The 25,632-nt window shown below is 40.2% G+C and overlaps 1 protein-coding gene across 1 annotated transcript in view; it reads left to right on the top strand.

Annotated features, from left to right (window-relative positions):
* Nucleotides 1–684, top strand: part of LOC131971234 (nucleolar protein 4-like) — a 119,605-nt gene extending 118,921 nt beyond the window's left edge. The window contains exon 6 of the mRNA XM_059332561.1: nucleotides 480–684. Within this exon, the coding sequence (XP_059188544.1) occupies nucleotides 480–565 (86 nt within the window). The 3' untranslated portion in view covers nucleotides 566–684. The remainder of the gene's footprint in view (nucleotides 1–479) is intronic.
* The last annotated feature ends 24,948 nt before the right edge of the window (nucleotides 685–25,632 follow it).

Genomic DNA, 25,632 nt, shown 5'->3' with positions numbered 1-25,632 from the left:
AGAGTGTTTACACAGAGCAGAGAGGAGAGGACAGGAGAGGCTGTTACACAGAGCAGAGAGGGGAGGACAGGAGAGACTGTTTACACAGAGCAGAGGGGAGAGGACAGGAGAGACTGTTTACACAGAGCAGAGAGGAGAGGACAGGAGAGACTATTTACACAGAGCAGAGAGGAGAGGAAAATGGTTTTACAACATTCATATAAATTCCATTTTATTCCATTTTTTTAAAAAAATGATCAGATATTCAACTTTTTTTCTTTATTTTTCTGATTTCTGTGTTCTGTGCAGGACTTAAATATTTCTATAGATTTTAGATATTGCAGTGAAATTCAAGGACACAGTGTAAAAAGAGGAAAAAACGCCCTGAAACAGCTCGTTGTGGTTCAGAGGGTTAATGTCCAGAAACAAATGATTGTGATAACTGGCTTTGTTCCATTCATTTATAATGTTTGTGTGTTTATTTCTCTCCTTTCTCTCAGAGAGCAGAGCGGTTCTGCTCACGGCTCCTGCTGTTGCTAAGAGACTTTTCAAAAAGCTGTCTGTAGTGCTGCGCTCTTTAAAGTAGAAATTAAATATATTTAACTTCTCTTGCTGTGTTCTCGCAGCGCTGGAAGCCACTAAACTCTCAGCGCTGTGGGGCGCTCACAGCAGCAGCAGCCTCCCGTTTGAACACGCAGCCAAAGAGCTTGCGGTTGAAAGACCCAGAGTTAATATCAGGTGGGTGTTTTCCTAACCAGCAAGCTGTCAGGGCATTTAACTGAAGTAGGCAGCTAATTTCAGCAGAGCAGATGGTCGGCACACACGCCCATGTCCAGCTCGGAGAGCGGCTACTAAATCACTTTTAAGAGCTTCTGACCGCCACCTCGCTTTTCTTCTCCGCTCCACTCAACTTAACAGTGACGGCTGAAGTGAAAAGCTCTTACCGTGTGACGTTCAGACTGGCAGTTTGAAAACTTTGTGGCTCACGGCCAGCTGAAGAGTCCGGGGAGAATATTGGTGTTCAGAGTTGCATAAAAGAGCCTGAGAAGTGGCCTCACAGTGTGATGAGCAGCAGATTACTGGCTGTCTGGGGAAAGAAAACTACATCAGAAACCTGTCACCCACTGAGAGCCAGACATCCACCTGCAGACTGGAAGAAAACTAAATTATCTGACACTTTTACTTTTAAATGACTGGAAAAGTATCGCTCTTGCATGATGAAATTAATGTGTCCGCATGCTACCAATTAACACATCTGAATCTGTACGTGAAATGAGATGTGAAATGAAATGTTTAATGGAAAAATATGTCTGTTCTGTTTCTGTTTTATACCAGCCTCTGTACACAACTTGAAGCTGGATGAATGTGCGTTTGGAATTTCACAATACCAGAAAAGTAGTAGTTAACCAATAAACGTGACATTCATCATTCTTGATACCTAATTTGATGGTAAATAACACAAAAACCAACCAACACATCCCATTTTATTCCTTCTGACCACCAGAGATCCCATCTAGAATTCATAGAATTTTAGTTACATACATAACCCTCATTTCGCTGGCAGTTGCTCTCCTTTTTCCGATATCTTGTTGCTCTCGTAACCTAAATTAGCTGTGCTGTTTTATAAAAGGTCAGGCTGCAAAACCGTGCATGCAGGTTGAAATTCAACCGTGAACTCCACGTACTAGGCATCGACTTGATACCAAAATATAATTTCTCGTGACCTCCTTGGCTTGAGTTGGTAAAACTGAAGATGCTTGTTAATCATCCTTTCACAGAAAAAAATGTTGAATTAGAGAATATAATTTACTGCAGTTAATAAGCAGAATTTTGTTATTGGCTCATCAGTAAGAAATTGCAAAGAAACTTTCCATGGGTAGTTAAGCTGCCGTATTTTAAAAAATTATTCCAAATCGAAAACTTTTCATGGAAGTTATGAAAATGTATGGGAATTTATGGGAATTAACAGGAAATTGGGGGTGATTTAAACAAACTGTTTAGTATACAAACATAAATATGAACATTTTGTTTTGTTGTAAGCAGACATCCATGCTAAAATAATACAATTAAAACAGTTCAACAGATTTATTTGTAAGTAGAACCTGCAGTCAGCAGTGTGCTGTGCGCATGTGACCGAGGAATGTCAGATATTCAAGTGTACTTGCTTGAAATCTGGTTGATTTAGTCAAAATTATCCTTCAATATATATTATGACTATAAACTATATTTAAGTTCCCTGTTTATTGTCATGGAATGGTTCCAACTTTGAATTTGAATTCCCGGATTTTGTAGCCCAAGTAAGAAACCACCTTTGTAGCATCTTTGGTAAAAGGACTGTTGTCGTCTTGACTCCTGCACGCCCTTCCTCTGGAAGATAAGTGGTTTTCATGGGACAGGTGCAGGATGAAGTGCTGGTGTTGAACCAGTGCGGCCGGGCTAACCTTGACTCGAGCTGTCACTGTGAATTTACCCAGCGAACGCTACAGGATGCAACCTTGGAGAGAAGTCGGAGTGGCCGGCAGGCGAGCTGGGTCACAGGATCTGCTTGCACTTGCAATAGACTCGTTTCATGACACTTATATTCTTTAGCTGTCTGAGAGGGCCGCATGTGCATGTGTGAGAGAGTGTGTGTGAGTGTGCACTCCACGCCTCTCCACATCACTCCGGCTCACGCTCTATAGAAGTGGCCCGTCTACTGGCTCTCAACCCCCCCCCCCCTCCTCTCCCTGAGGCTCCACATCCACACCAGATCCCCTCTGTGCTCTGACCCCCCTGTCTGCTGCACTGCAGAGCGGTCCTTCTTCTCCTGGAGCCTCTCGTTCTGCAGGGAAACGGGAGTAGTGATGGAGAGGGCTTGTCAGGAGACGGAGCTGACATTACAGGTCCTCTCCACAGGGGATAAACTGAAGAGAGGGAGTTGAGAGGATGGGGGGGTGGGGGGTGGAGAAAGGACGAGAGGTAGGACGAGGATGACGTCAACGAGGAAGGAGACAGACGAGGAGGACAAAATGGCGGGTGATAGACAGGCCGATATATTGATCTGCCAACACACTGAGCTTGACAGCGTCTGCGACCGCTGATATTACAGATGTTCCAGGAAAAACTTGTTTCCCTCCTTCTTCCTGATGAAGGAGTGACAAGGCGAGATGGAGGGAGAGTGAAACAGACAGTGGGTCAAACAGATTAGTGGACTCTCTTCCTGACATCCATCCTGCCTGCCCCCCCTCTGTCTCCATCCATCTATCATTTAAAAAGCACCGCTGTCTGTATTCTCAGGGTGTGTGTGCGGATCACATGCAGCTCTCTAAAATCCCTCTTTGTGCAAGCTTATACAGAAATGTACTTTTCTGAAGCTTTAGGTAAATTTTTCATCCTTTCATCCATGTCGGCACTTAATTTTCCCTCCTCTTAAGATGCATATCATTATCTTTATTTAGCAGCCGGCAGATTGTATAAATTGCGTCCCATTTACAATAAGCCGGATCATCTCTATTACAGAGAAAATGAATAAAATATGTGGGATCTGCTGGTATTATCTGGAATACTGAGACTTGCACACAGCTAATCCCAAATAAAACGGGGATCACAGATGTACACAGTCAGTGTGAATCAATGAATTAACTCGGCAGAAGAAAAGAACATCAACACCTACTGTTTCATTTTATCCATATCCTTCATCATGATCTGATTAAATATTCTACTGAGAGCAGAATAATCAGGAATACATCTCAGTTTCAGAAAGTTTATCATTATGAGGCGTTCCTCAGGGCTCTTTACTGGGTCCTCTGATTCTGTCTACACATCCTCAAACCAGTATCTTTTATAAACAATATAGATTTTCATTTAGTTTCATGTTTGTTTGATAGGGACAGATATTGTATATATAGAAAATCGCACAACAATTGCCAAATGCAATGTATCACAGCATTTATAGCTACTGCTAACTTCCAATGCCCGTCCAGAAAAGGGAACTTTAAATAACAAATGTAAGACGTAAGTTTAGAAATTTCCCAATTTTAAGCTTATTTTTGGTGACATTGTGTACCTGAAACCTTCTTAACCGATGATTCGTTCAAGGACTGCTGGAAAGTTCAAATTCTGACAATAATGCCTGTTTTTACAGATTCTTTCTACGATAAATGGTGTATTTTTGGCGGCCATTTTGTGGGGTTTAGAGGGTTTAAACACTATTTGCTCGAGATCAACTCTTTGAGCCCTGAAACTTCGAATTACCAACAACATGCTTCTCCAAGGGGGCAATTCATTTGCAACACACTTTATTGTTTTTAAACACATTAACAATACAAAACACATAAACAGAAAGGGTGATACTAGGTGGAAGGGTTTTGATCCAGTTTTTTAATATACACTTTGGAGCAACTAGAGGGAGTTTATCAAGGAGCTTATAATGTGACAAAGTGAGATGCAAGTCCCTAGAGGGAAGGCCTAGGACGAAAACCCCAGGGTCTTTAATTTTTATTTTAAATATCCCCCTGACCACCTTTGAAATAAGTGACAGGCTATTTTTTTTATGTTTCATGGTGATTGAGCGGTCATGTGACCTCTTACTAACATGCAGTTTAAGAAAAAAAAACACAGTTTTTCTCAAGCATTACAATGTGTTATTTCCGCCTCCTGTTTTTGGATATTTGTGCAAACGAGGTTAAGGTACAAGTAATAATCAATTCACAGCCCTTTTTGGATTAACTTCACTTGCAAATTAGGAGCTGTTTTAACCATTAATATCTTTATTTGTAATATTTATTTTTCAATTTTAGAAGCAGAGAGACAAAAGTGTTGTATTAAAGGCTAAACATTCGAAAAAAACAGGAGTGCAGATGGGCGGAGAGGCCGATAGATGAACAGGCAGCAAAACAGAGAGAGAGATAGAGTTTAACACCCTGCATGCAGCATTCCCCCCTCAGGGACACAGCCACCACCACACACACACATCCATACATCCATGCATGCACCTCATCATGGTGGTGCACACACACATGCCCAGACGAGGAAGCTGCACATCTAGAAATATTTATCGGTCATACACACACACACACACACACACACACACACACACACGTGCATGCATGTGTGTATACTGTATATGTACGTCGGTGCTGTAGGCCAGTGGCCCACATGGTCTAATGTGTTGAAGCAGTGCAGCAGAGGAAAGTAGGGCAATGGGAAACAAACGACAGGATGACTTTGATCCCCCTCCTCCACCCTTCATCATCCTCACCCAGCTCACCCCCCCACCCCCACCCCTCACCCCTGCCTCCCAAAGCAGAGCGCCGTATGTGTGTGTGTATGTGTTGAGGAGGGGATGGGATGAGGGGACGAGGGGCAGCAGCCAGCGAGGAGGTCTGAACTGCAGGATGGATGGAGGAATGGAGGTCAGGGTGAATTAGAAAGAGAGGAGAGGAGGGAGCGTTGGATTAAATCATCCTCTCGCTCCATCACGGGGAAACTGAATGGAGGCCAGCAGACTGAGACCAGGATAAGCTCAGTCTGATGCTCAAACCAGAGCACAACTATTCTTTGGTTTCCTTTTAATTAAAAAATACACCTACCTTTAAATCAGGGGGGCAGGGGAGCCATGTCTGCATTTAGTATCTGCATGAAATCCGCATGAAACGATTCTGCTGAAGTGGCCAGTTGATGAGTCAGAACCATGTTCCTGTTGTGTATATCAGTGTTGTAGTACTCAAGATTGGTCTTGGTCTCGAGACCAGTCTCAACACCACTTTTAGAAGGTCTCGTCTCGGAATCGACTGCATTTTTATTCGGCCTTGTCTCGGTCTGAGACAAAGCGAACTCAGGATTTTATTTCAAGAACCGGTCAAGACCACAACTGTGCATTTGTGGATGTACTTGTTAATATCATTACTGTGATTTTGCGTAAATCGTATTGCTTTGAGTACAACCAATAAGATGACCCATATACAATTTGAAATTGTTGTCACCGTTAACGCTTGTCACCCATCCCGCCTCTGAGAGGGGTTGATTCTCTCAGAGAAGTTGATTCTACCTGCCTCTTCCCACTTCTAGCCATGATTGTGCTGATTCCATAGAGCTGTAGGACTTATGGATTTATATAGATTGTATATATTGCAGAGAAATACAAGGACACAGTGTGAAATGCTTGTGGTTTGAATCAAATCAAATTTTGAAAAAAAAATTACTTTATTTACCCCTGAGGGGAAATTCAATTAAACAAGAAGAAAGATTCACAAATTAAGAGTTTATAGTCTTACAATGGCACCAAATTATGGATTTGTAGAACAGTGACCCCTGAAAGACACAAGAGTGAAGAAAACTGTTTGAATAAAAGTGTTTGCATGATACTGAACTTTACATTACAGTGTGTCAGTGTGTCTTATTATTAATACTTCTCATGTTAACACCTGAAGCATTGTTTCTCTAACAGGCACATGCACACACACACACACACACACACACACACACACACACACAGTTTGAGGTCGTTGTGGTGTCTACCAGCAGGTAACTTAATGGAAACAGCATTAAAAATGCACTGCAGTATTAACATGTGACATTTCTCTTTGATTTAATTTTTTCTGGTTGTGGCTTTATTTGTATGCTCTGTGCATCGTGTTAGTTATACGTGTGTGTGTGTGTGTGTGTTTTAACATATGCACATTCATTATGTTGTGTGTGCCTGCATGTGTAACATGTTTTAACATGAGGCTGCATCTCATCTAGCTGCATATAAATGACCATTGTCTGTTTATATATGATCCCTCAGCACGTGTGTGTGTGTGTGTGTGTGTGTGTGTGTGTGTGTGTGTGTGTGTGAGTGTGAGAATGTGTGAGAGAGTGTGTGAGATGCTCTCCACTGAGCGGGGTACAGTAGCTGCTTAATTATTTACAGCCCCCCTCCAAGACTCAAACTCAAATAAGAAGCTTTGCAATTAATATTACAAACACACTATAGTGCTCCTCAACACACACACACACACACACACACACACACACACACACAGCCTGATAACTAGCCAAACAATTAGTTTTGCTGACAGGAGTGAACACCTGCTGTGACTGAACACAACCTGTTGACATATTTATGTTGGATTGTCTGTGTGTGTTGGTGTGTGTTTGTGTGTGTGCTCCTGTGTGTGTGTTTGTTGTGTATCTTTCAGATTCTGCAAGTTGTTTGTGTGTGTGTGTGTGTGTGTGTGTGTGTGTGTGTGTGTGTGTGTGTGTTTGTAAGTGTGTGTGTGTGTGTATGTGCAATTAGCCGGTTGACTGTGAGCAGAGTGCAGCAGCCTCCTGCCTGGCTGTAATGAGGTCTGGAGCTGTGAGTCTTTTACAGGAGTGTGTGACTGAACTGAGTAAAGTGGAGGAGTTCTCCGATCAGCACGCAGCGTTAGTTAAACTCCACCGACACTGAATCACTGAACCAACCGGTCTGTTGTGTCACTGCGTGTTTTGTGGCAGCACTTGAAGTTTCCTCAACAACCTCCGATCACTTTTACTCTCTGAGCCTGAAGACAACAAGTTCAGGTTCTCTTTCTCTGTTCATTCTGGGAAAAGTAGTTTTGATCACAGTTGACGGAGCAGGTTGTTACACAGCACCAGTTTAAAGTTCGGACACGCCTTCCCATTCAATATTTTCTACATTTTAGATCAATACTGAAGATATCAAAACTATGAAAGATCACATATGGAATTATGTAGTGAACAGAAATAGTATGTATGTATAGATAGATAGATAGATAGATAGATAGATAGATAGACTGGTTGGTTGGTTGGTTGGTTGGTTGGTTGGTTGGATGGATGGATGGATGGATGAATGGATAGATACAGTCATGGAAAAATGATTAGACCACCCTAGTTTTCTTCAATTTCTTGTTCATTTTAATGGCTGGTACAACTAAAGGTACATTTGTTTGGACAAATATAATGATAATAACAAAAATAGCTAATAAGAGTTTAATTTAAGAGCTATCTAGACATTTCCATGGTTTTCTTGATAATGATTTTGGTTATTATCAAGAAAACCATGGAAAATGGACCAAAGGTGGTCTAATCATTTTTCCATGACTGTAGATATATAGTGTGAAACAAACCAGAATATGTTTTATATTTTAGATTCTCTCAGCAGCTTCCTGAGCTGCTCACCTGGATGGTTTTCAGTTAACAGGTGCACCGTGTCAAGAGTTAATCCGTGGAATTTGTTGCTTTCTTAATGTGTTTGAAACAATCAAAACAAAAGGTTAAAGGTTACTGTGAAGACTCTAGTTCTTGTTTTTCATTTTCAGAATGTCACGACATCCTTCACCCTCTCTCCCCACCCACCCACCCCACCCAGTCCAACAAACCCTGAGAGGTTCAAGGTGTCTGTTGGTGTGTGTGTGTGTGTGTGTGTGGTCGGGGGTTTTCAGACCTTGGGAGTGTCACTGTTCCCTCTCTTATTGTTTTATGGTTCGGAGGGTTGGGGATGGCCAAAGGTTGCCTCAATAAAATATGTCCCAATCTGAAATTTGTACCCGTCGTTATCAGCCGGCCCCCTACTCACGGACATAAAATACCGTGCTCGCGCGCGGGCACTCACTCTCTCACACACACACACACACACACACACACACACACACACACACACACACACACACACACACACACGTTTAGTGTCTTTTCAAGTTAGTGCAGTAAAATAAAGAGACACACCTGAGGGACCACCTCACTCTGATAACACTGGGAACACAGAAGGATCAGTGTTGTGTGTGTTTGCAGGGCTCTAACACACACACACACACACACACACACACACACACACACACACACACACGCAGCCTGTTCACTGCACACAAAGAAGCTCTGAGCTTCCATTAGGATGCAATTAAGTCATATTGATTATAAATAAAGAGAATAAACCCTGAGCTTGTGCAGCGAGTGTGTGTGTGTGCGTGCATGCGTGTGTGTGTGAGGAATGACAGGGATGGAAAATATTCTCATTCACTCTGAACAAATCAAGACAGAATATTGATAATAAAATATCCATTAAATTAACAGGTTTTATAACGTTCATTGACAGACTTAGGCTGATGTGAGGATCCATGTTTACCTGATTCTCAACAGACATGTCAGAGTTTCAGAATCGTATTTATGGCGATATTCAGCCATTAATCCAGGCTCCACCCTGTAGGATAAATGGGCAGGTTTTGGTTCTAAATTGGCTCAATGGAAAATCAAGTTTGTAGTTGATTGATTGTTTTGATGGTTCACTAATTTTTAAAGTCTTTTTGCAAGAAAAAGTGGTAGAAAGTTCAGTTTTCAGGCTCTCAGATATGCAGATTTCCTGCTTTTCTCTGTTTTATATCATTTTAAACTGAATTTCTTTGGACCATCAACAACATCTGAGTCTGATTTTCAGTCAATATTCGTCACGTCAGAATCAATCATGTCTTCACAGTGTCTCTGAGGAGCAGAATATAATGTTTTTAACAGGATCTGGTTAGTGCAAACGCTTTATTTGGCACGTTTGATATGTCACAATAGTGAAATATCACTATTTTAAGCTTGGTTTTGATTATATTTTCTAACGGAAACTTTTTGTCAGACGTGATTGTCAGGAAGGTCAAACTCCAACATTGCCTGTTTTACAGTTTCTTTCCATGATTAACAGCGCAGAAAACATACCTTTAAACCCACCGGCAGATTGGGGTTCAGAGGGTTAATGTGTAAAAGTTATATTTTATCTTTTTTTTAAAAGAAAATGCATCTAGCAGCAGAACTCTTTAAACCAGATTCCCACCACAGAAATGAAAATGTGTGAGTTTCTCCAACAGTTTCCCTCTGAGGTGACTCTGATCACATCTGATCCGTTTCTTCCTCTGAGGTTTTACTGATTTTCCTCTGTGTGATTGACAGCTGACATTCTGTGTGATTCATAACCTGCGGCCAGGCTTTACAAAAGGTCAAAACTGACCTTTCACGTTAAGAAAAATTGATTCTCATAGCCTTATTTATTTATTTTTCAGATTTGAGCAGAGTTAAGCTTTTGAGAGATGAGAACCTCCTGCTGGACGTGTACCGCCACATTAAAAGCATCACACTGTGTTACTAGATGTATACAGCTAATATTGTTGGAGGAGGATTTATCTACTGATGCTCCTAGAACCAACAGATGACTACTGTGTGTGTGTGTGTGTGTGTGTGTATGAATGTGTGTATTTGTGTGTGTAAATAAGTGGTGTGTGTGTGTGTGTGTGTGTGTGTGTGTGTGTGTGTGTCTGAGGGGTAGCTACAGTATGTAAACTGTGGCATAAGTGGATGTTAATCCTTCATAAATCTGCGTGTGTGTGTGTGTGTGTGTGTGTGTGTGTGTGTGTGTGTGTGTGTGTGTGTGTGAACGTTTGTGTGTTTGATGTACGTCGACATGTTGACAGGATGGAGTGCAGGAGTTTATCCTGTGTGTGTGTGTGTGTGTGTGAGGGGGGGTTAACAGCAGTGAAGATGATTATTTCAGGGCTCGTGGCTTTAGCTTGTGTCTGTGTTTGTGTGTATATATATACAATGTGTGTGTGAGTTTTAACCTTCTGTCTCATATGGAAGAGTGAGAAAAAGGAGGGAGGAGGTGTTTGGGATGGAGGGATGTGTTGGGTGGAGATGGATGGATGGAGTGATGGAGGCTGGAAGCTTAAACATCTGGACAGTTTGGACGGGAGGGTTAGAGCCTCCACCCCTCTCATCTCTCTAACATCTGTCTCATCTCGTCCTCCTCCGGGCGTCCCTCCTCCTCCTCCACCCTGCCCTCTTCTCTCTCTCTCTCTCTGTTTGGTCTTTTGTTTGCTGCTGTTTCTCCTTCCGTCTCTGCGAACCAGCGACGGCGATCTGCTTTCAGGAACACGCCGCGTCCCATCACATCTCTGACTGATTCACTGCATGATCATCTCCAGCCTACTTTGGACTGATGTCTTTACATACTTTTTCCACTTAACTCACATGAATGTGAGATCAAACGGCCGGGGCAAATGTCACTTTTTATACTTTCATGAGCAAAAAAACACTATTGTCCTGTGCTCCCTTTTGTTACACACTATGAGAGAAAAAAGCAAATCAAAGCTTCTCTAAAGTGAACTTTAACCCTCTGAACTCCAACTTAATTACACCGTTTATTGTAGAAAGAAACTGTAAAAACAGGCATTATCGGTGGAATTTGAACTTTCCGACAGTCCTTGAACGGTTCATAGGTTTAATGAAAGTGTCAGTTAGAAGAAGTGACGGAAACTAATGTTAAAATGTTGATATTTGTGTCAGAATCTCTTTATTCCACATGTGTCATTTAAAATAAAGCGTTTGCACGAACCATTCATTCATTCATTCATTCATTACCATTAACCGCAATCGGGTCGCGGGGGGCTGGAGCCTATCCCAGCTGTCATTGGGCGAGAGGTGGGGTACACCCTGGACAGGACGCCAGACTATCGCAGGGCTGACACATAGAGACAGACAATCACACTCTCATTCAAACCTATGGGCAATTTAGAGTCCCCAATTGAAACTAAGTGCATGTTTTTGGACTGTGGGAGGAAGCCGGAGTACCCGGTGAGAACCCACGCTGACACGGGGAGAACATGCAAACTCCACACAGAAGAGCCGCAGGCGGGAGGCGAACCGGCGACCCTCTAGCTGTGAGGCGAGAGCGCTAACCACTACACCACCGTGTAGCCCTAGAAAGAAACTGTAAAAACAGGCATTATCGGTGGAATTTGAACTTTCCGACAGTCCTTGAACGGTTCATAGGTTTAATGAAAGTGTCAGTTAGAAGAAGTGACGGAAACTAATGTTAAAATGTTGATATTTGTGTCAGAATCTCTTTATTCCACATGTGTCATTTAAAATAAAGCGTTTGCACGAACCACATCCTGTTAAAAACATTCAATTCTGCTCCTCAGAGACACTGTGACACTGCTGAGACCAACGGTCACATCAGAAATATTCGCTGAAAATCTGTTAACACAGAGCAGAGAGGAGAGGACAGGAGAGGCTGGAAACATGACAATACTTCAATATGTACAATATCTGAAGAAAACTGTTTTTTTTTCTTTTTTTTACATTAGTGACACTTCGAAATGATTATATAAAAATTCAGTTTTTTTATTCAATTTTCAGAACATAATTCATTTTTCTGATTTCTGTCATTTTAACTGTTATTCTGCACAAAGACAATGTACAATATGTGGAGACACAATGTTTTGTTTCTAACTTTCATGACTCTTGTTATTCTGCACAAAGACATGTTTGAGTTGTTCTGATTGTGCTGATTCCATAGAGCTGCAGGACTAACAGATTTATAGGGATTTTATATATTGCAGTGAAATACAAGGACACAGAGAGGAGAATGTAGAAAGAGAAAAAAAACCCTGAAACAGATTGCCTCGATCTCTTCCAGTTGTGAACTCTGCTCTGTGAGACATAAACACTGAACCTCCTGCTTCCAAACAACAACAACAAACAAATTGAGACTTCAGAGTTGCAGATAAAGGAGGTGAAGATAATAAATTGTGTGTTTTCTTGTCTTGATGCTGCAGCTTTGTGCAGGACGTCCTTTAGTCTCTCTCTTATCAAACTAAAGTTTAAATGGAAAGAACAGAGAGAAGGAGAAGGATATCTGAGAGATGGAAACAAGAAAGATCAGACTTTTTATGATTCATCAGTGACAATGAACCAGATTTAGAACAGAGGAGCAAAAAGCAGAACAGAAGAGAAAGATGGAAACAAAGTGCTGTGAAGGAGGAGAACACGCTGGGAGCACAGAGCGAATAAACAAATAGACTAATAAGAGAAAGCGAAACTCCCCACAGCTGTGATTTAATCAGGGTGAAGACCCACAACAGGAGACTCATTAAAAAAATATCATCTGCTTAGAAATGTAAACATTTAAAGGCTCAGAACAAGAAGTCAGAGAGGATCTCATTGTTCTAAAGCTCCAGTAGCTTTTTATTTTTTATTATTGTAAGATATTCATTAAACTGGATCTTCGTCTGCACTTAAAGTCCACACAGCTGACTTTTATTCTCAAGTTTATTCTCCACTGTACTTTAGGCTGCCTACTGTCTGAATTATGGTGCAATATTTTATCCCAAATGTGAAAGCAACAATCACATTTTTTATTATTATTGATGAATCGGTTAATCAATGATGAATGTTGTAAAAAAAAAAAACAGTTTGCTCCACATATTGTACATATTGAAGTTTTTTCATGTTTCCAGCCTCTCCTGTCCTCTCCTCTCTGCTCTGTGTAAACAGACTCTCCTGTCCTCTCCTGTCCTCTCCTCTCTGCTCTGTGTAAACAGCCTCTCCTGTCCTCTCCTCTCGGCACTGCGTAAACAGATTTTCAGTGAATATTTGTCAAGTGACCGTTGGTCTCAGCAGAATCAATCATGTCTTCACAGTGTCTCTGAGGAGCAGAATTTAATGCTTTGAACAGGATCTGGTTAGTTCAAACGCTTTATTTTAAATGACACAGATATTCTGACAGAAATATCAACATTTAACACAAGTTTTGATCACTTTCTTGACTGATGATCAGCTCAAGGACTGCTGTAAAGTTCAAATTTTCAATGATAATATCTGTTTTTTACAGTTTATTTCAACCATAAACAGTGTTTTTTGGCGACTTTTTTATGGAAACATGAATTTCAGTTCACTTCAAAAGTCTGCTTCCTAATTTTCGTACAGCTTTCAGCAGCATCTCATGGCATTCCTCAGCACATGCTCGTAATAGTTTTGCAGCTTTGACATATTTTTCTCAAAATGGGGTGAAGGTAAAACTGGACCCATGATGGAACAATGAGTAAATAAAGTCCACACGGCAGGATGAACAGGAAACAACCTGTTCTGACTGTCTGTGTTTGAGTTGAAAACAAGACTGGACCAGTAGTTGCTATTTAACCTCAACACACACACACACACAGTTTTATGAACAGCCTCGTCTGTCAGCAGATAGGAAGGAGGTACCAGCACCCCGAGACCTTGGACCTGTGTGTGTGTGTGTGTGTGTGTGTGTGTGTGTGCGTGTGTGTGTGTAAATTATCTTGTCTCTGAGGCATTAAAGCTGTTAACGTGTCAAGAAGCTGTTTTATTATTCAGACTAAAAGTAATACATGAATTCCATGAATGCCTAATTATGTATTTTTGATTATTTGGAGGAGCTTTAGATCCATCACGATGATCTTTTCTGAATATTTTATGTGTTCGTCTCGCGACTGTGAAAAGAAAAACAGACAGTGAGACTAGCTGGTCGGTAGAGACCCGAGGTGAGCCGACCACCAGTCAAGCTCCACCGCGAGGTCAGAAAGTTTCACAAAATATGCTTCTAGACGGCAGATGGAGAAGTGTGTGTGTGTGTGTGTGTGTGTGTGTGTGTGTGCGTGCGTGTGTGTGTGGGTGGATGTAAATGCAGCGCTGTGTCTCCAAATCCTCCATTGAGCTCTCAGACTGTTGAACTGACACAGTCTGCTGCTTTAAAACTCGCTAAAGGCAGCTCGCTCGCTCGCCTCCGATGTTAGAAAAAATAAAAACACTCCACCCTCCTCCGTCTCGTCTCTGAAAACTGACGTTTTTATGGCTCCAGTCCAACACTTTGTATCTGAAGAGCTTCTGAGTCTACCTTTAACCTTCCTCACATCGTTTAGGTTCTTCATTTAAGATTTCTTACACCAAGTAAAGGAAAGTTCCTGTTTTTTATTTGTTTATTCCTCGATTTACCTTTTATATAAAACCAGTGGTGGAATCTAACAAAGTACTGTACTTAAGTACAATTTTGAGGTACTTACTTGAGTATTTCCATCTTAGTAATTTTATACCTTTTACTCCACTACATTTAGCTGACAGCTTTACTCTTCAGGTCATGATTTAAAATTACAACATTTTTAATTTATAGTGATTTTACCTTCTTTTTTTAATTTAACCTCCTAACAGTATATTAAGTGGTTAAAATGAGCCCTACCTTGAGAAAAAACGCTGCTTACATAAATTAATCCATACAAATAATCCAGTAATATATTTGGAATATATTAAACAATCTACTTAACTAGTACTTTTGATACTTTAAGTACATTTTGATGCTGATACTTCTTTACTTGTATATGTTTTGAATTCAGTGCTTTTACTGTAGTGGAGTAATTTTACACCAAATAAGTAGTACTTTTACTGGAGTAAAGGCAGAAGTGGAATTTTACTAAATACATTTACTCAAGTACTGTACTGTACTTAAGTAGAATTTTAAGGTCTTTACTTGAGTATTTCCATTTTATTTAGCTTTATACTTTTTACTCCACTACATTTAGCTGAAAGCTTTAGTTACTTTTCAGGTTGAGATTTAACATGAAAAACATGATCAGTTTAAATTTGTCAGTTAAGTATAATGTTAAAAAAAAGGGGGAAAAAAGTTTAATTTAAGGTAAAATACAGGCAGCTGTGGTTGCCAGAACCACACTGTGAACATACAGTGAGTGGGTTTAAATTTAAATGTAAATATCAGCAAAAAACATAATTTAGACTGAATAATGAATCATTATTTTAGGGTAATTGTGTCCTTGTGACATTATGGAATTTCTCCATTACTTTTACATATTTTTTAATGTCAAGCGTCTAGAAAAGCGATATATAAATTGAATGTATTATTATTTTAATTACTATCATTATTATTAGCAGGAAACGCTGCTTACTTATGTGCATCAATAAAAATAACAATAATAATAATAATAATTCAAAAATATATCTTTGATAGGTAAAACAATCTGAGTGGGTTCATTCTACATAATGAGCACTTTTACTTTTGTGTGTGTGTGTGTGTGTGTGTTTCCTGCAGCATTGACCGTATCGATCCAGCAGCAGCAGAGTTAATGTCCTGTGGCTACAAGGATAGAAAACATACAGTATATAAAGTCTTATATTATTCTGTACAATGTACTCCATCACCTCTGCACGGTTGTCAAGGAAACATCTCCTTCACTCCGCGGTGAGAGCGGCGTGACCATGTGCAGGTATTCACATCCGGCTCTGTGAAGCTGCTGATAATCTGCTGCAGGGTTTGAATTCATGCAAACATTTTATTATTATTGATACTTTTATCACCTGTGGGATTGTTTTACTGTAGTATTATTATGCACAATTTAAAAAGACAAATATAACAAAAATAACTTAATGTACAGTGCAGGGAGAGGCAGGGAGAGCTACTTTCTCAAATATAAATGGATTAAATAATATTTAATATTATTATACAAACAATGTTACACTCTCAGCAAATTCTATAAATGATAACTGAGAAAATAAAGAATAAATACAAATAAAATAAATAGCTAATTAAAAACCATTACTGTTTGGTTTCAGTCAATTGCTGACTAATTATAAATAATAATAAGAAAAAATGAATAGCTAACATAATTTCTGAATCACACCAAGCAACATTTTCTGCATTATGTATTGTGTAAAAAACGTTTTCATAACGTCACATATCAGACAGAATTTACACAGATAAAATTAGGACAATATCTGCCAATAATATCAGTCAACTGATATATCTGTCAGGCTTTAATGAATAATGTTAAAATGTACAAAACTAACATACAGAAAGTAATATGACGACATAAGATCAGCAGATTGACAAGTTGAGTAAGAATGCAATATTCTTTTTATCTACATGGATCTTATGAACAAAAACACATATTTGAAAGATATTGATGTCAAAAATAGTAAAAATATGGAGTTTCTGAAACAGATGAGATGTGAGACTCTTTCGTATAGAGATACACTATGGATATATATATATATATATATAAATATACACTACCACTCAAAAGTTTGGGGTCACTTAGAAATGTCCTTATTTTTGAAAGAAAAGCATGATTCTTTAAAATGAAAAAAAAAGGCTGATTTTCTTATGAAAAACTTATATATATTGTCCTGTGTTCCAATCGCACATTGTTTTAATCCACGTTTATAGTGTTGAAAGGCTGATTGATCATTAAATACCATATAAATTGAATGCATTATTATTATCATCATTATTATTATTATTATTATTATTATTATTATTATTATTATTATTAATAATAAAATGGTAATATATATATTTTTTATTTTACTCAGATAAGATATTTTGGAAAAAAAGGAATAAAAGTACAAAATCCTTCTACTGATCCTTCCTCAGACTGGCTGAGGATCTAAAGTTGGAGATTTGTACAGGTTAAAACTATTATTTCTGCCCTTGTCAATGTCTTTACCATAGTTTTGATTCATTCTGTCATTAATTTCATGAATTAAACAGTTTGTTTTCATGGGAAACAATATAAACTTTTTCTGGGCGACCCCAAACTTTTGAGCTGTAGTGTACATTTATAATATAAAGAGAGAGAGAGCAGATGAGCTTATAGGACATCAGGGATAAATCTGACATATTGGGAGAATGAATAAAAGTTTGTGGTGGAGTTTGGGGACAAACAGATAAAACCCATCAGCTGATGTGTGAGCGGAGGCGGGGCCTGGTGGTGGTTAGAGGTGGAGACTGGACTGTGGAGGAAACATGAGAGCTGATTCAGACCTTCAGAGGGAGACGAGGGAAGAATTAGGGTGTTGGGAGCAGAAATAGGGCTCCTGGGGGGAGTTAGGAGGAGAGACAGGACTCCTTGGAGGAGAGGGGAGGGGAGGAGGGGGAAGTGATACAGAGACAGTTCAATAAGTTGAACATATATAGTGCGTGTGTGTTTCTGGTGCTGAGGGGGAGGTGTGTGTGTGTGTGTGTGTGTGTGTGTGTGTGTGTGTGTGTGTGTGTGTGTGTGTGTGGGAGTGGTGCAGGGAGCGAGGTCGAGGAGGAGAGCAGCTCTGTAGTCTGGGTCTGTGTGTGTCTCGTGTGTATGTGTGTGTGTGTGTGTGTGTGTGTGAGGGGGAGGAAGAGAGAGAGGGAAGGGCTCCCAGCATTGTCTTTCACCTCTCAAGGCCACAGACACAGCCGCAAGCTGCAGCATGTGCACACTCTCTCTCTCTCTCTCTCTCTCTCTCACACACACTCACACACCACACACACAAAGTGTGTGTGGTGTGTGAGTGTGTAAATGACTGAAAAGAGATAAGTCAGAGACGTGGAGGAGAGATGGAGTGGATGGGTGGACCGGGGGGGGGGGGGGGGAGGAGGTGTGAGACGAAGTGATAAGACGAATGGAAAGAGGAAATTTGAGCCATCAGATTCTCAAAATGAGGAGCTGCAGGCAGAGGAGTGATGGAGAAGAAGAGATGGAGAGATGTGACCAGCATAAAAGGGTGGAGATGGAGAGATCAGAGAAACATGATGGAGAGAGTGAACCTCTGAACCCAAACGAGACCTTTCAGGGGATTTTTTTGGCTCTAATAAATTCAAAAGTTTGGGCTCACTTAGAAATGTCCTTATTTTTGAAAGAAAAGCACAATTCTTTTTTTTTTTTGCTGCTATTTGTACTGTTTACTCTCTGTGTCCTTGTATTTCTCTGCAATATATAAAATCTCTATAACTCTGTAAGTCCTGCAGCTCAATCAGCACAATCAGAACAATTCAAACATGTCTTTGTGCAGAATGACAAGAGATAAGTTAGAAACAAAACATTGTGTCTCCACATATTGTACTTAAGTACATAAGTATTGAAGTGTGTGTGTGTGTGTGTGTGTGTGTGTCCTTGTGTGTGTGTCCTTGTGTCTCAGTCCTGCATCACTATGACTTCAGTTTCACAAACTCTCCAGTTTTCTTTAGATAATAGGATTTTTTTTTCTCTGATATGAACAATGAAAACCGAATAAAGAACGTAGTTGAAAGATACTTCTGTGTCTGTGAGTCCGTACATGTATAAATAACAGATTATATTATATATAGAGTTATCATTTTATTCATTGGGTTCACCTTCAACAACAACAGTACATATTGAAGTATTGTCCTGTTTCCAGCCTCTCCCGTCCTCTCCTCTCTGCTCTGTGTAAACAGCCTCTCCTGTCCTCTCCTCTCTGCTCTGTGTAAACAGCCTCTCCTGTCCTGTCCTCTCCTCTCTGCTCTGTGTAAACAGCCTCTCCTGTCCTGTCCTCTCCTCTGTGCTCTGTGTAAACAGCCTCTCCTGTCCTCTCCTCTCTGCTCTGTGTAAACAGATTTTCAGTGAATATTTGTCACGTGACCGTTGGTCTCAGCAGAATCAATCATGTCTTCACAGTGTCTCTGAGGAGCAGAATTTAATGCTTTTAACAGGATCTGGTTAGTGCAAACACTTTATTTTAAATGACACATGTAGAATAAAGAGATTCTGACACAAATATCAACATTTAAACACAAGTTTGGACACTTTTTGGGGTTTAGAGGGTTAAACGAGCACTGCAGTTGAAACTTAAATGTCCTAATGTTCTAAGTTTTCTCATTAGAGAGGAACGACAAACCCCCTTCTTAAATATGAAAATACTGTACATCTTGTAAAAGTTAGTACCGCATTGTGTCACCTGTAACAGAGCAACAACAAGTTCTGGTAACATTCAGTGCATTGCACATGCAGAACAAGGCATTTGTTGAGTAGATATGTGCTTGCAGCCTCTCAGTGATGAGCAGACAGTTTCCTGCTGCAGCAGAGAGTCAGGAGGGGAAACGACTGTCACACAGCCGTGATGACACTGTTTTTTTTAGGTACCATACCGAAAACTTAAAAAGATTGAATAAAGGATTTGCTGTAAAGAGTGTCTAACCTCACCACTCATCTTCTGTCCACTGTAGTTGTGTTTTAAAGGAATCATAAAGCGCAGATCTCAACCTGCAGGCAGCATGATGAGAGCAAGAGAGCGTGATTGTGGGAGGGAGACGCAGCAGAAACATAAACAGAATGATGATGAACGGGGAAGAAACGGGGGGAGATGTCAGAGGAATACACCCACCGCTGCTGATAAACCTTTGATTTAAATACTGATGTGCAATCAGAAGCAGCAGGTTCTGGTCTCCGTGTTGCAGAGAGTCTGAGCCGTACAGAGACAGATCACATGTCAGAGCATCAGCCAGCTGGGGAAGATTCATGCTGCATCATTCTCAGTTTTTTCTTTATTCCAGTATCTCTCTGTCCTCATTCACTTATTTATTTTCTCTGGAGTTCTGTATTAACCCTCTGAACCCCAACGAGACGTTTCTTTTCACATTTTACCCACTGCAGCCTTGTTTTTCACTGCAATATATAAAATCTATATAAACTCTATAATGGTACAATTTTTTAAATGGCACAGTTCATTAATTGTTAACATGTTTTTGCAAGAAAAAGTGGCAGAAAATTCAATTTTCAGGCTCTCAAATATTCAGATTTCCTGCTTTTCTCTGTTTTGATCATATTAAACTGAATCTTTTTGGACGGTCAACCATCTGAGTCAGATTTTCAGTGAATATTTGTCACGTGACCGTGCAGAATCAATCATGTCTTCACAGTGTCTCTGAGGAGCAGAATTTAATGTTTTTAACAGGATCTGGTTAGTGCAACTGCTTTATTTTAAATGACACATGTAGAATAAAGAGATTCCGACACAAATATCAACATTTTAACACAAGTTTTGGTCACTTCTGCTAACTGAAACTTTCATCAACTTATGATCCATTCAAGAACCGACAAACAATTGATAGTGAATAAACAGACAGATTTAGTGCGCTAACCAGTTATTTTACTGCTTTCTGTTTCTTAAACATGAGGATTTGCTGCTTTATTAGTTTAAGATCATCATGAATCTTTTGGGGTTTATTTGGGACTTTTAATCTGACAAAACAAGGAATATGAAGAGGTCACCTTGAGCTTGTGATGTGTATTTTGACCCTTTCGGCGTCTGAATGCAGCTGCAACAAAATAACTCTGGCTGAGCTCCATCTGGGCGTGCCGCCTGCTGATTGTTGCTCTGTGTTAGGGCCACACAGACACATCAGCGGGTGGGAGACTCATCATGAAACTTAGACCTTCACAAACTGATTCCACCTTTTGCAGCTTTTAAAGCATTTGCAGAGACAGTTGAGTGTCTTTTGAGGGATGTAACGACGCACTGAACTCATGCTTATAATTTAATGAGATGATTTTCTCACGATTTTGTAAACAAAATGAGATTGAGGACAAATTATGAGTGATTATCAATTGTAATCATCACTGATTATTAGTTTCTCAGACAAAAATCTCTTAAATATATTTTCTCCTATGTTTTCTTCATCAAATGAAATAATCCTTTTTATTTCTGAGCTGCAGTCTAATCTACGCAATGCACATTTCCTGTTTTTGTTAAAGTAAAACTCAAAAAACAAGGATAGAATGAACCTTCTCACTTATTTTTCTCACTGGGTGTAGTTGCGGCGTGCTCGGTTAGTGACAGATACTTGACAAAGCTTGTGATTCTGCCAGATGTGACTCTCCGCATAAAAAGGAAGCCAAACTGCTGCCACTTAACCTGTTCAGTGCATCCTGCAGCCGTTTAACTATCTTTGTATTTTTATCGCTCATTACCTCTCTGACAGAGAACTGTGACGTCCCTCTGCACCAGGAGGTCGGTGTTGGCGTCTAATAAAACATTATTATTCTTCTGTCAGGTTACGAGACATTGAACCTAAACAAAGTGTTAAACTTTTGGAGCTTCTGTTAGCAGAGTTTCTGTCTCTCGATGGCTCAGTGATCTCACAGACGATTCGTCAAATGTCAGCTCCTTCCTCTGAGCTGCAGAGCGATGATCGCTTTGGTTGGATTCACATAATCGTGCCGGGCGATTCACTCAGAATATATGAAGATAATATTTATATATTTATATATAGACCCACCAACCCATCAGTGTGTCTGACTTCTGTGAGTTCATGCGTGTGCGGTACTCACATGGTTGCACATGTGTGTGAATTTGATGATGATGGTGGTGGTGATTAATGTGGACCTTTGCAGGGATGTTAACTTTCATTTCAGCAGGTTAATTAAATTAAAGCTCAGTAAAGCAGTGTGAGTGTTTTTATCTGCAGGTCAGGGACCAGAGCAGCTCCATCTGAGAGCTTTAAAGACACAAACTGTCTCTCACAACCTGCGCGCTGAGACGTCCTCAGCAGGGTCAGGAGTCACGGGGAAAACTGAGAAACGTTACAGAAAGAGACTCACTGTGGCCTTGTGTGTTCACTGAAAGATATCAAATATATCAATTATAAAAGTCCTGCAGCTTTGAGAGTGGGAGCAACTCAAAAATGTCTGATATATTTTTTCTTTTATAATTTGAAATATCACAATTTTGAGCTTTGTTGCTTTTTCTAACAGAAACTTTCCTAACCTTTGATCCATTCAAGGACTGTCTGAAAATGTCAACCATATAATGTCAAAATTAGTTTTTTTCTTTTAAAGTAAACATACATTTCAATCCCATCAGCGAGTCGGTGGTTTCAGAGGGTTAGTAGCATTCTGTAGATGTTTACATGTCTTTGTGGATTGTAAAACAGGTCTAGTTGTTACATAAATCACAATTTTAAGCTTTCTTTTGGTTACTTTTTCTAATAGAAACTTTCGTAACCCTCGATCCGTTCAAGGACTATTGGAAAGTTCAAATTCTGTTGATAATGCCTGTTTTTACACAGTGTATTTTTGTCGACCTGCTAAAGAAAACAAACATATACAGTCATGGAAAAAGCTATTAATCCCTTGTTTTCTTCAATGTCCTGTTCATTTTAATGCCTGGTACAACTAAAGGTACATTTGTTAGGACAAATATAATGATAACAACAAAAATAGCTGATAAGAGTTTCATTTAAGAGCTGATATCTAGACATTTTCCGTGATTTTCGTGATAATGACTTTGGTTATTAAAGGGTGGTCTAATCATTATTTGGCTGTTTGTGGGGTTCAGAGGGTTAAATAAAGCAGCAGTTGATGCCTCTAAAACATAAAAATTGACACTGTGCTCTTCATGTTTTGGTTCTTCTGCAGCAGATATTTGCACCAGTAAACTGTTTTGGTAATATGTTGAAGTACACACACACACACACACACACACACACACACACACACACACACACACACTGTGACATGAGGCTGAGCTCTGGGATGTGAGGAGGAGGAAAACAATGAGACCAGCTCTGAATCCCTCACTCGCTGCAGAAGTGAAGAATGAAAGAAAGAGAAGAAGAAAGTGTGAGAGACGAGGGGGAGAAAGAGAAAGAGAGAGAGCATGAGTGTGTGGGTGAGGAGAGAGAGAGACAGAGAGAGAGAGAGAGGAGGTGGGAAAGTGGGGATGGTTGGCGAGGATGGAGCGATGGATGAAGTGATGCAGACGGGGCGGGGCTTGCCGTGTCTTGAGCTACAGTTCCTTTTTTTTGCAGCTAAAAGCCTTGACTGGTTGTTATATTCTCTACACACACACACACCATTATGTCTGAGACATACAAACACATTTACTGTAGTCATGCACACACACAACTGCCTGTATTATAGTTGCACACACACAGTGACACCCGTCTGTAGTTGCACACTGCTTGCAGACAAAAGTGTGTCTATTTATACTGTACGCACACACATTTCAATAAAACACGGCACTGTCATGCAGACTTGTGTCAATATTTGAGACAATATTCTCCTGCTGGATCATCTCCATGTTCACAGATATCTGATAAAACCTCAGCAGCAGTTTGCAGCCACTCTCAGCTGCTTTACAGTGATGATGTCCTTTTTTAATGCATAAAACTCTCTAGATCCACCACGAAGACAAAACCAGGAATGTGCATAAGAATTCTTTAATCATAAAGCCAATTATACTGTTTTATAAATCACTGAAGGAGCCTGTTGGCCTTGAATAAATACTTTTATCTGCTCTGTCACTTCCAGGCCTCAGTGAGGAGAAGAAGAAGTGCAGTTTCTACAGATTTCGTTGAGGTTCTCCGGCAGCGTCTGAGCTCGTTTGTGTCTATTTATAGCAGCTGTAACATTATTTATCACATGTACCTGAAAACTACCATCAGCTGGGATAATTCAATCATCAAATCAGTGCAGGAACATGATCAATAATTCATTTATAGAGCTTCTTAGCTGAGGATAAAATGAAAATGTTAATTAAAACAGGGAAATAATGACTTTAATGTAAATAAAATGGTCATAAATTCAACACTTTTAAGTGTACCAATTTTAAGCTTCGTTTTTCTCGCTTTTCTTCTAACAGAAACTTTCGTAACCTTTGATCTGTTCATGCACTGTAGGAAAGTTCAAATTCTGATGATGATGCCTTTTTTTACGGTGCATTTTTGTCAGTCTTTTAAAGAAAACAAACATTTACTTTGGCTTTAGAGGGTTAAATAAAGCAGTAGTTGATAGCCTCTAAAATATAAAAAATTATGCTGTTCTCTTCATGTTTTGGATATTTCTGCAGCAGATATTTTCACCAGTAAACTGGTAACATGTTTAACTACTACTATAACTAAATCTCTATCCAAATGAATTTCAGTGGAATCTCTTTGCTCTGTGTGTTTGTGTTGTTGAGAGATGAGGAACAGAGTCCGTGCAGCTGTCAGCAGATGTTCCAACCCATTCCAATGATTTAACTCTTCTTTAAAGCCGTGCTGCACTGATGTTCAGTGCTGGGTAAGAAACAGATGCATTATGCAGGCTGACTGAGTGTAACGGAGCAGTTCGGGGGGTTTTCCTGACATATTTAGGGTAGGAGGGAGCACATGATTTCTCTCCGGCGTGTTAAACACTCGGTCCTCCCGCAGCGCTCGCATTCTTTCTGCTTCTCCTGCTCCGGCTCCCTCTGCCCTCGTCATCTTCTGCCTCCACTCCTCCTCCTCCTCCTCTCTTTCACCCACTCTCTCCCTTCTCATTTACTCTGCCTCGCCCTTCCTCATGTGTTCTCCTTCTTTTTCTACCCCTCCTCCTTCATTTTTTTTACAGCCTCTCCTTGTTTCCTCCATCTGTTTCATTCTCATTTCCCACCTCTCTCCTCTTCCCGCTCCATCCCTCTCATCATTTTTTTTCGCTTCCCTTCAGCTCTCTCTCTCTCTCTCTCTCTCTCTCTCCTCGTTTCTGGTTTTCTCTCTCCTCTCACTCTGTCCTCTCTCTTCTTCTTCTTCTTCTTCTTCTTCTTCTGCTCCTGTGCAACCTTGAAAAAAAATGGATTATAGATGGAAAGGGAGGCAGGGAGGGAGGGAGAGATGTCGCTGAATGTAGCTTTTGTGTTGAAATGTTCTTTCACAATAAGTGAACCAAACATGCGCACTCTCGGTCGTCCTCCTCCTCTTCTTTCTGACCTCTACTACTCTCCTATTTCCTAAAGCTGTTGCAGAAGGTTGGTGGAGCGTCAGCCCAAAAATAAGAAAATATGAAGCACAAGATTTCAAGCTACTTTAATCTACTTTCTTAGAAAAACGTATTTTGAATATATTATTTTCTTTCTCACGCACACATACAGTAAAGGTATGTGTCAGCGTGATGTCGTCCATGACGACGGCTTGACGTTGGTGTGTGTGTGTGTGTGTGTGTGTCTATTAATAGGGAGTGAGGTAAGCTGCTTGCTACTGTCAGAGGCTGTAATGGTCAACCCTGCCCTCATGACCTACTTTAGCCAAACTGCAGCCCTGCACACCAGGAACTCTGTGTGTGTGTGTGTGTGTGTGTGTGTGTGTGTGTGTGTGTGTGTGTGTGTGTGTTGGAAGCAGAG

This window comes from Centropristis striata, chromosome 5 (assembly GCF_030273125.1).
Source record: "Centropristis striata isolate RG_2023a ecotype Rhode Island chromosome 5, C.striata_1.0, whole genome shotgun sequence".
Classification (NCBI taxonomy): domain Eukaryota; kingdom Metazoa; phylum Chordata; class Actinopteri; order Perciformes; family Serranidae; genus Centropristis; species Centropristis striata.
The sequence above is the reverse complement of the archived record's forward strand: the minus strand, read 5'-3'. Positions and strand labels throughout refer to the sequence as shown.